Source organism: Malus sylvestris, chromosome 2 (genome assembly GCF_916048215.2).
Source record: "Malus sylvestris chromosome 2, drMalSylv7.2, whole genome shotgun sequence".
Classification (NCBI taxonomy): domain Eukaryota; kingdom Viridiplantae; phylum Streptophyta; class Magnoliopsida; order Rosales; family Rosaceae; genus Malus; species Malus sylvestris.
The window spans coordinates 2,151,280-2,162,426 of record NC_062261.1 but is presented as its reverse complement, the minus strand read 5'-3'; the positions used below and the strand labels follow the sequence as shown (position 1 = coordinate 2,162,426).

Sequence of the window (11,147 nt, the reverse complement as noted above, 5' to 3'; positions counted from 1 at the left end):
ATCATTATGTAACTTTGTATGTCTCCGAATTATATTATTAGCAATGTATGACTAAACTAGTAAGGTCGAAAAGCATTTGTGTGGTTTATCAGCTGCAATTATAACTAGATAGCTTTTGGAAAATCTATCTGAAGCCAGAAACCTTGCAACAACCCCAGAGAAAAATGAAATGATGAGGAACATGATTGTTTTTGGCTGTCCAAAAACCAGAAAATACAATAAATTGCTGAATGCAAGGAATTGAAAAAGGAGAAATAATTATCACATCTGCCTTGAAAGCAAAATAATGTACAAGCTGATTTGATTTGCAGCTAGCTAGGGTCAGGGGAAGAGTATGAGTTGAGGGCATGTGCATCCTTCTGAGAGACGAATGGTCATGTCAGTATGTCACTCCCCCTAGCATATAACACGTCTCCTATATGGTGGCCCTTGCAGTTGCAGAATTAGCAAGAAAATAAGAGAACTCACACGCACCATGTACAGTTTTTAAGTGAAAGTTGGCACTCCTCGTTTAAAGATGCCTCCCTTGTGGATAGTGGGGTCTTTTCTTTCTAATCACTTCATACTAATCTTCATTCCAAACTCTTAAATTTGAACAACTTTTTGTTTGTATTAGTATTTGTCCCTACTTGATTAAAGGGGGCTTCATTATGGCGAGGATAATATATATTTACAATAAGTTTGATATTTCTTTGGTTTGTTAGTTTCATTAGAGTAGCTTAATTTTTGTGATACTGTTGTTCACCTGATGTTACTTGTGGAGCAAAAATAATAGAAATTTACTCCACATTACTAATTTAGGATTTATTAAGAGTAACATGAGTAAATGTATAACATTATAGGATAGTGTGAAGTGTGTGAACTTCAAAAAATAAAATAAATAAATAAAAATTCACCTACAATATTTTGCCCATTAAATCTTTAAGATCCTTCATATTGTATAAAAACACGTTTCCACATTTTATTGTGAGATGAATCGAATGAATTGAAATTCAAACATCTTTACAAATTCAGACATCTTTAATGACTCAATTAAAATGCCCTACTTTTGACTTAAATCACCTGTGTTTGATACTTGAATTTCTATTATATATATAAGTTAAAACTGCAAAACGCAATTGCTTAAAGTATCCCAAAAAGATATGAGATGATTAGCAAAGGGGAAAAAAGGGTAAGCCATTCAACCTGCCCTACTTTTGACTTAAATCACCTATGTTTGATGCTTGAATCTTGATTATATATATAAGTTAAAACTGCAAAACGCAATTGCTTAAAGTATCCCAAAAAGATATGAGATGATTAGCAAAAGGGGAAAAAGGGCAAGCCATTCAACCCACGTGGGCAAAGCTTAAAAAGATGAACTGGTAACCACCCGTGCATGTCTATGAAGGATACCACATGTAGAATTGTAGTTGCCCTAACCCTAAATTTACTGCACTTTTTGTAGTAAAACAGTGAATACGCATTAAAACTGGTGATACGTGAAAATATACACTGAATTGCCTAGTACTTTTTGTACCTACTTACTGTCCTATCTGCTGATCACTATGTCTTTCCATCTTTCACTTTTTCTCTCCGGAATCTTTGCTAAATTTGAAGTAGCCATAGTGGGAAGCAAGGTTTGCTTTTACAGGAGGAGACGTGGGGTTGCCAAGGACTCAAGACTCGAGAAAAAGCTAAAGTAGGGGAATTGAGCTGAACCAAATTAAATAGGCCCCCCCCGTTAACACATTATTCACGTACGTACGTAGATTTCACGTTCTGTAATCTACAATTGCAGAGACACACACATATATAGCTAGCTAGCAGGTCGACTCACAGAAAACAAAAATATCGATCAAGGCCAGTTACCTAGCTAGTACTATTGTCTCTGTTTTCGTCATGGTGATGACCGGAAACAAAAGATCATCATCAGTTGTGAAAGCAGGAAATGCACAGCCGAAGAAGAACTTGTGGAAGCCAGAGGAGGACTTGATTCTCCGACAATATGTGGAAACTCATGGTGAAGGCAACTGGGCAACTGTTTCCAAGCGATCAGGTTCATTAGTTAGTTATTCATCGTACTCTCTCTCTCTCTCTCTCTCTCTCTCTCTCTCTCTCACTCACACACACACACACACACAACCCCTAAACATAAAACATGCATGCATATGCAGGTCTGAAGAGGGGAGGAAAGAGCTGTAGGCTAAGATGGAAGAATTACTTGAGACCTAACATCAAACGTGGAGACATGTCCCAAGAAGAGCAAGACCTCATCATCCGCATGCACAAGCTTCTTGGCAATCGGTCAGTAATTAATGATCAACTAATCATCATCAGCACTTCAATGAATTCATCACTTAACCTTCACTAATTACTTTGGTTGCTTTGCTACAAAATATATATCTACATAGATGGTCACTGATCGCGGGCCGACTTCCTGGCCGAACGGATAATGAAGTGAAGAACTACTGGAATACCCATTTGAACAAGAATATCAGCTGCTGCCCGGCAGCTGGAAGCAAAAGGAAAAGTACCACCATCGCTGACTACTCAAACGATGGCATCAATATCACTAAGAAAAAGAACAAAATTGGCACGGGTAAGACTTCGAGCACTGCCACTACTACTACTGATGCTCCGATGATCACCAGTAGTACTGATCGAATTCCAAAAGACACCAGTTCTGATCATCAGCATCAGCATCACAAGGAGCCGAATACTGAATCAATGTTTACTTCTACTAGTACAGAAGAGAGCTGGTTTTACGACGACATGGACTTCGAATCTCCAAGTGAGCTGCAGTACTACCAGTATTACCTGCCCAGCTTCAGTTCAAACTTCAACGCAGCGTTTGCGTTTGATGACGAGCCTTTCATCGGATATATGGACTCTCTTCTTTTATTTGATTAAATAAGCACTTGTATACTTTAGTGTGGCAGCTGCTATAGGTATTGTTAAGCCTCATAATAATTTAGAGCTAGCTAGCCTCCTCCAGTATCCAGTGCTTGTTTTTCTCTGCAGTTGAAAAACTGACAAGGGTAGTGCTATTTCCACACCCTTTTTTACCTCCAACATACCGTTGTTAATTTTATTATTTTTTGTTTGTTAATCTTCTTTAATTCCGGATTAGATGGCCAAAAATTTAGAAGCATGTGTGATACATAAAATCGGGTGTATCGATAGCACCACCAAACTAACAGTAGTCACCGACATTAGTTGTGCAAAAAATGTCATGAATGTACCTTTTACACACCCTCATTTTGTACAACTCTTACCAGTGACCATTATCGGGTTTTCTTTGCAGTGAGTCACCTCGCTTGATGACACCTCTCTCCTTTTTTGAACACTAAAGAGCTTTTTTGCAACGAACATGTCAATTTGTCAATATCGCAAAATCAATATCAATCATGCATCAGTGAGAAAATTAAAACGCACGGCAATGGCCGATCAACTTGAAATACCGCCATAATTACATATCCACATCGCATGTCAATTTCTCGTATTGGACACGCATGATGCCAAGGTGTAATTTCTTAAAACACGATAAATCATACAAACCACGGTTGCAGCCTTGCAGGTCAACATACGAAAAACAAGCTAATTGTCTTCGAAAAGCAATTATTAAATCTCCAAAATGACGGAGTTTAAGGTCGATGAATCCTCCCTCGAATGGGAATACATTTACAATATGTCGTCTAGTTCTTGTTGAGGGTACAATAAAACATCATCAACAGGCAATGACGGCGGAGTTCCCGGTGGAATGGAAGCAGCACCATTCTCGCCGGCACATATGCACAGAGCCTCTGCATCCCTGACCACTGCATCAAGATCTATATGACCGCTCAGTTCATTGATGAACTTCAATAGAGTGTCGAAGTCCATTTGCTCCCCAATTATCTTACTACGGTGTAGCTTCAATATCGCCACACAGACGTACAGGTGCAGGTGCTCAGACGGATAATGTGTCCACAATACCTCCCACAAGCGCATTGTTTTGTCGAATTCAAATTCCCTAAAGATAGATATGTGATGAAACTCTATCAGGAAAAACGGAGTGAAAGAAATATACATAAACGAACCAATATTATGAATGAATGGAGTGTAGAACCTGACCTTTTAAATTGTATTAGAACCCAGCGGAAACAAAAGAAGTAATTCAAGCAGTCCTTCTGAGTAAAGTGATTGTGCAACGGAGCGTCTAACAACTCCACCAACTAACAACAACGATTCAAAATGAATTAAGAACACAGAACTACTATTTCTGCCTGGCAAAGCAACGTAAAGATGGATAAGAGAGAGAGAGACCTTAGTTATTGCAAAAAGTTGAGAGTGCATGCCACTTTGGTCACGGTTGAAATTGGGCCCAAGGCGCTCCATCAGTGAAACAAAACACCAAAACGATTCGGACTCATCCTCCATTACATACAATATTGGGGACAGCAGATCACTCATACCCTGCAAGACAAAAGAAAGATATATCATACAGTGATGGAACACAGCCTCCATAACTGAACTGGGGAGTTACATACTGAAACAACTTACATTCAGATTTCAATATTTGAAGATAAAGTTCTCACTTTACAAACATGACCACAAGAGACCGGAAGATGAAAGCTATATCCCAAATGAAAAATTTAACTACATGTATGACAAATGTGCATAAACCACACAGCTAATATGGTTATATATCGTGAGATAATCACAAACCAAACTTTTACGCTGCCATGGTAAAATGGTATCTTACTTAAGCTTCATGTGTTTTGCAGAAACGTAAAATAAATTTATGCAGCCAACTAAGCAAGACTCTACTAAGCAGGAGAAGTAATCACCTGACAGTAACCAAGATCGAAGTTGTAAAATGAGTACGTTAAGAGTATATCACGTAACAGATTCACATTTGGATTATCATCCCCGTCATAGTAGGAGAGAGATCTGTCAGTCCTTACCTAAAGAAAAGTAAGAACAAAGATAGCAGTTTTAGACTTAAAAACAGCAATAATTCATAACTGAAGTTGAAAGCTCAGAATAAATCCGGCAAGTTTCATGATACCACATCTTTCTCAATGAGGCCCTTTCTCTCCCTGAATTTTGTAAATCTTTTGGCCTGTTCAGGGGAGATACCCTGCAGAGGAAAATACAAATATAAATCATAAGCCACCTAATCAAGCTACTCAGGACAGTTGCATTTTTGTGCATGTTAGAGAATGAGAGAGAGAGGGACAGAGTGTGTGTACCTTAGTGGAAATATACAATAAAATTACTACCAACCTGCCATTGCTTCTTTATGGTTTCAAATTCTGACTTTTTAACGGCCCTAAGGTATTCCCTCTCAGCATCTGTTGAATGAAATGCATGGTATCCCAACAAGAAGGGCCAAACCTACAATTAAAATTAAGAGTACTGATGACATAATGCATATTCAAACAAAGTTCTTGGTCATAGTTTCCAACATACAACAGTATAAAAACCTCTTTCCGTAGGTTGTGCTCAACTCCCCCATAAAATATTCTCTTTCTGAAAGCTTCTGAGTCGATGATCCTTCCTTCAGAATCAAAGAAAGCTTCCCACTGCAAAAATAAGCGCAACTTACACAAAGCTATATGACAACACCAACACATTTCTAGCAGCTCCAGTTCTACTCTTCATTTTTAGAAGTGAAAAATAATCACCTCATCAGAGCCCAAAGGTGGCTGTCGTGGTTTTCCCCATACCATTGATTCTTTGTCAAACTGCCAATTTGAACAACGATTATGAATACAATGGACATAATAATCCGAAGGAAATTGTATGTTTGACTAAGCTCAAATTACATCTTAAAACCTTTTATCTACGAATTTCTATTGGCACCAAGCCAGAAAACTTCCTTGAGTTCATTTATAAATTGACAGCGCTGATGGCAACAGTTTTTCCCAAAATGCATTATGTAGGTAAAACGGAAAATTTACCTCCAGGGAATCTGGGGGGACAGGACTTTTCTCAGGGGCTCTGTTTGAATCATGGGATGCCTTCTGAGGGTAATCAATGGGAGACTGGTTATTACTTCTCCTTTCTATAGCACCATATCCGTTACTATGATTATCACGGAAAAGTTGAGAAGTTGTTTCTCGAGCAAATTTGGTCACGAGAGAAAACTTTTCCAACACTTGAATTGAGAGGTCTCGTGCAGGATCATGAACCCTTTGCCTTTGCCTCTCATTGTATTGAGAAATGCTTATACTTCCTTCTTGAACATACCCGCTTGTTCTCTCCTGGTTTTCATCTGAAGAGGTCTCACCAACTGAGACTAATGTAGATTGCCCACTTGCAACAGAAAGAGCCCTAGGCAACTCCAAAGATGATAGAGTTCTCTGAAGAAACAAATAAATTATGAGAAAACATTGCAGTTTCCAGCTTGATAGTATCATCAAGAAGACCAAAGTTTACAAGATAAATAATGCATACCTGGAGAGGATTTTGAAAATCATTCACCAGAAATACATTTGCATCTTCAGCTGACCTGAAAACATTCAACAGAACGAAAATTCTGGAAAATCTATTTTTAATTGGAAATTAAGGATTTGAACATGTAGCAAAACGAATCTTTCATCTTTGGACCTTAAGTTTCGGAAGGTCTTATATCAATTAACAATAATAACCAACCTCACAAGAAAAACATGTTGCTTTATTGTAGCAAGGAACTCTTTGACTCCTCCATTGTAGAAGTACAGAGGAGGAAATGCAAGTCCTGCAAAAACTTACTTTCAAACCACATAATACAAATACAAACAAAACATCATACAATACAGTTTTAGATATAAGCCTAAGTAAATCAAGGAGCAAAACGAAGGCTGCAGAAACAGTAAACCCGATTCGACCAAAGGCACACGTTTTCTACTTCATACGCTTGTCAACCTCTAGTGAAAAAGACTGGAGAAGAGGGTAACACTGACTCAATAGAGTCTAGAGATCTTATAGGGCCCAACAGACTGAATTAGCCCTTCTACCCGAAAGAAGCTATATGTGAGCTAGCAAGTAAGCTCCCTGACTCCTAAAGGCAGCTAATTTATTATCATTTATATGCCTAGGGCTCTTACCACCTTTTCTTTTCTTCTAACCTTAAGACAATTACAAGATTTTTTAGCAAATCTAGTTAATTTCTTGAACTGTATGCACAAATTCTTCTTACATGGCACAATATCTGACCTTTATTACTGTTTACTTTTGGATAATAATATCTAGGGATAAGAGATGGACTATGAAAAATTGTGAAATTATAGAATATGCACTTAAAGTCTTGCACTTTAAGATGATTTGCTTTCTTCTACTTACTAGATATACTTCCAAATTGGTTGTTCAAATTGGGATTACGCTGCATTGGGATGACTAACAAGGCAGCCACCAAGGGTTGCCCTCTAAATAGTAAGTAGTATCAAGTACACAAGCTCCTAAGGAAATTATTCCAATTACTTATTATGCGAACAAAATAGCGGACAACAATAGTCTAGTAAAGCTGCCGAACAAATTGTAACCAACACCATATATAATTTGGCCTTACAAATCATGATCATGTTGCTTTACCTGTAGCCAAAACAACGATAATGTACTGCCATCCAAGCGCCGGAGTGTGGCGACGAATCGACCGCACCTCAGTTAATGGCACAGACCTTATGGTATAAAGATTTCTATCTACACCACCACAAGCACAAACCACAAAAATTGAATATATAAATAAATTCAACAAATTTAACAAAACTAACTACAAATTCAAATTCTAAAGCTACAGAACCTTTCTCAGACACCCTAGCGTTCGAGTTTTGGCCGTTGTACGGAATCCATGTCTAGGAATTAAACCGAACCCAACGCAAAAATAATTAACAGATATATCAGTAATCAAGAGATAATCTTTAATTAATCAATCATTAATTAATCAATAATACCATGAAAAGAGAAGAGCCCTGCTTAATTAGCCTCAATCTTCCACTAATCCTCTCGGAGACGAACTGAGTGGGGTGGATGGCGACATTGTCTTTCAAGAAAACCACCTCGGCACCGTCGTGCTCGCTCGACGAGCTGTGCTTCCCGCTATCGCTCCGCATCATGCTCGCCGAGCCCTAATCCAAATCAAAGCGAACAAAATCCCCAGATTAATCAACCGTTAAACACTCAGAAACGATGAATTAAAGTTTGCGTCGCCGGGGAAAAGCTTACGTGTTGCAGCGACGCGGCGTAATCGGCGTCGTCGGAGAGATCGTGGAGCTCTGGTTCTTGCATCGCCGACGATTTGCAGATAGAAAGATAGAAAGAAAGCGAGGAGAGAGAGAGAGAGAGAGAGAGAATCCTTAGTGGGCAAGGCAGTGGGGTCGCCGTGGAGAATTCTTAAGGCGACGGGTGTCCACGTAAGCGGGCTATGGTGCGTAATGGGGTTCTTTCTTTCCTCGTGTTGGGATAGCTTGGCTGAGAGCTTAGCCATCTCCAACCGATTTGGCCAAAAGTTTATAAGGCTAAAAATAGTTCGTTTTGACATAAAAATTATCTCTAATCGAGGGCTAGGCCAAAGGGCTTGTGGTCCCCATCTGGCTAAAAATGGGAGAACCGGCCAAAGGACTGGCGAAGAGCAGCCAGCCCGCCAGTACTATAGCCCAGCCTTCTAACTCCATAATGTCAAGCTTGACATTTTACCAGCCCTTCAGCACCAAAATGTCAAGCTTGACATTTTGCCAGCCTTCCAACTCAACCCATTTGAATGTCAACGGTTACCTGGCGTCAGCATGACGCCAACTAGCAACGGCTAGCTGACATCATGTTGCTGTTAAGTTACCATTAGAATTTGATTTTTTTAGACGAATTTAAAAAAAAAATCTAATTTTTTTCCTATAAATACTTAAGAGCAGTTCCACCTTAACCTCATAAGCTGGCACCCAGCCCAAAAAATGGACCAGCCTTCCTTATTTCTGCTTCACCCCACCTTAATAGGTTGGCACCCAGCCCAACCCAGGCCACAGGTCGGCCCAGAATCGACAGACCCATGAGATGGCTCATTTGACGTCATGCTGATGCTGGCGTGACGTCGAGGGCCTTTTTTATTTTATTTTTGCTCTAGGCGCGTGGGAAGCAAACGCAACTGGGCGTGCATCGCCGACAAAATTCAAAGGCGGGCCTGCTTGCACAGGCGCACTAAACCTTTCTAATAGGAGGCCATGTGGCCCGTCCTAGGTCGTTGGATTTCCAATGGTAAAAAAAATTTGAATTTGAAATCCAACAGCTAGTGACGTGGCTTGATTTGGACTGTCCGATCCTGAGATCAACGGTCCACTTTTTTCCCCCATAAATTAAAAAAAAAAGGCACAACGATCAAAATTATGACAGTTGGTCACGTGTCAACGTATAAGCTGTTGGATTTGAATTTTTTTAAATCCAACGGTCCAGATTAATTACCTAAATTAAAATTTATAAAAAAATTAATTAAAAATTATTTAAAGAAAAATTCCTATAAATACCTAACCTTCATCTTCCACCTTACACCATATTTCAATATTTTCAACACTTTCTACCAAAGCTTTCATATATTTTTTTTGTGAAAAAAATACCAAGAACCTCATCCTTTCTTTTTTTGTCCATATAAACCGTACATCGCTACATTTATCTTCATCGTTTTCAAATCTTGAGTTCTTACAATGTCTTCTTCAAGGAAAGTGTATAAATTGTTTGAGGAGCAACATAAAAGATTGTTGGCACAACAGGAAGAATTGGTCAATCTCAAGGAAGGTGGATGTGGAGATGAGGCTTTCGCAATGAAGGAAGATGAGGATGATAACCATAGAAGGCAGAAGGCCTCACATTCCCGTCGTGTCATGGAAGATGTGGGTCAGATATCCAAACCCATACGTGTTGCAAACTTCGATAGAAAGAGGGAAAAACGAGGTATGAATCTCTTGGAAGATTATTTTATCCCTAACTGTGTATTTCCTAATCATGTTTTTAGACGTCGTTTTAGAATGCAACGAAGTTTGTTCGACAAAATCATGAGTGTTATTTGCAACCATGATCAATACTTTGTGCAAAAAATGGATGTTTTTCATGTTCTAGGTTTTCTTCCCGAGCAAAAAGTTACTACTGCATTGCAGATGCTTGCATATGGAGTATCTGCAGATTAAGCGGATGAGATAACGAGGATGGGAAAATCAACTATTCTGGAGTCCTTGATGTGGTTTTGCTCCACAATCAAAGCCCTCTGTATGAATGAGTACCTCTAGAAATTGACACCTAGGGATCTATAAAGGCTACTAAGGAAAGGTGAGATACGAGGCCTCCCTGGAATGATTGGAAGCATCGACTGCATGCATTGGACCTGGAAAAACTGTCCAAGTGTGTGGCTAGGAGTGTATGGTGACAAAAAATGAGCCAAAAGTATCATTTTGGAAGCGGTGGCTTCATTTGATACATGGATTTGGCATGCATTTTTTGGTGTTCTAGAAGCTCAGAATGACCTAAATGTTTTTGTCCAATCTCCAGTCTTCAACGAAGTGCTGCAATGAAAAGCACCCAAAGTCACATATTCAGTCAATGGCCATACATACGAAATGCTGTACTACCTTGCAGAGGACATTTACCCAAGGTAGACAACATTTGTCGAAACAATCCCACATCCACAAAGTGAAAAAGAAAAACACTTTGCAAAATGTCAAGAGGGGTGTGGGAAGGATGTGGAACGTTGTTTTGGTATCCTGTAAGCTCGTTGGGCAATTGTCAGGTCAGCTACCAAAATGTTTGATGTCGAGGCACTTCGATCCATCATGATGACGTGTATCATTCTCCACAACATGATTGTGGAAGATGAGTATGATTATGATGCCGTCGACGAATACGAGCTGGACACAATGAACAACTGAAGAACATGTATCTATTGTGTTCATGACAGCACTGAAGATCTTGTGCAACACGAGCCATTAGAACGGGATGAACGTTACAATCAATTGATTGCTGAGCTGTACACTTCATTGCAAGAGCCATATTGGCACTGTACTCGTCAAAGTGACTTGATTGAGCACCAATGGGGATTGCAATAAGGTCAAGATAATTAAAAGGGGCTTGTGGTGGAACAATAAAGTTCTTAGTTTATTTAGTGTGTTTTTTTTAAGTTTATTTGATGAGTTTATGTAATTTTATTAAGATAATGACATGTGGCG

At 39.2% G+C, this 11,147-nt stretch overlaps 2 protein-coding genes across 2 annotated transcripts; one reads left to right on the top strand and one right to left on the bottom strand.

Annotated features, from left to right (window-relative positions):
• The first annotated feature begins 1,738 nt into the window (after positions 1 to 1,738).
• Positions 1,739 to 3,052, top strand: LOC126592582 (transcription factor MYB24-like). The gene is made up of 3 exons (XM_050258338.1): positions 1,739 to 2,038; positions 2,157 to 2,286; positions 2,394 to 3,052. The coding sequence occupies exons 1-3, from the start codon at positions 1,882 to 1,884 to the stop codon at positions 2,890 to 2,892; spliced, it is 786 nt and encodes a 261-aa protein (XP_050114295.1). The 5' UTR covers positions 1,739 to 1,881; the 3' UTR covers positions 2,893 to 3,052.
• A 531-nt stretch (positions 3,053 to 3,583) lies between these two features.
• On the bottom strand, positions 3,584 to 8,333 carry LOC126592576 (uncharacterized). The gene is made up of 15 exons (XM_050258331.1): positions 8,170 to 8,333; positions 7,899 to 8,072; positions 7,748 to 7,799; positions 7,540 to 7,647; positions 6,622 to 6,706; positions 6,424 to 6,478; positions 5,928 to 6,329; positions 5,652 to 5,711; positions 5,451 to 5,549; positions 5,251 to 5,361; positions 5,033 to 5,104; positions 4,812 to 4,928; positions 4,288 to 4,437; positions 4,096 to 4,196; positions 3,584 to 3,994 (listed from the first exon to the last, which is right to left on the bottom strand). The coding sequence occupies exons 1-15, from the start codon at positions 8,230 to 8,232 to the stop codon at positions 3,664 to 3,666; spliced, it is 1,980 nt and encodes a 659-aa protein (XP_050114288.1). The 5' UTR covers positions 8,233 to 8,333; the 3' UTR covers positions 3,584 to 3,663.
• Positions 8,334 to 11,147: the final 2,814 nt, after the last annotated feature.

Coding starts and splice junctions, on each gene's coding strand:
- LOC126592582 (XM_050258338.1), top strand. CDS start 1,882: ATGGTGATGACCGGAAACAAAAGATCATCATCAGTTGTGAAAGCAGGA. Junction 2,039..2,156: donor AACTGTTTCCAAGCGATCAG/GTTCATTAGTTA, acceptor ATGCATATGCAG/GTCTGAAGAGGGGAGGAAAG. Junction 2,287..2,393: donor CACAAGCTTCTTGGCAATCG/GTCAGTAATTAA, acceptor ATATCTACATAG/ATGGTCACTGATCGCGGGCC.
- LOC126592576 (XM_050258331.1), bottom strand. CDS start 8,232: ATGCAAGAACCAGAGCTCCACGATCTCTCCGACGACGCCGATTACGCC. Junction 6,707..7,539: donor TATCGTTGTTTTGGCTACAG/GTAAAGCAACAT, acceptor AAGTTTTTGCAG/GACTTGCATTTCCTCCTCTG. Junction 4,197..4,287: donor AACTTTTTGCAATAACTAAG/GTCTCTCTCTCT, acceptor CGTTGTTGTTAG/TTGGTGGAGTTGTTAGACGC.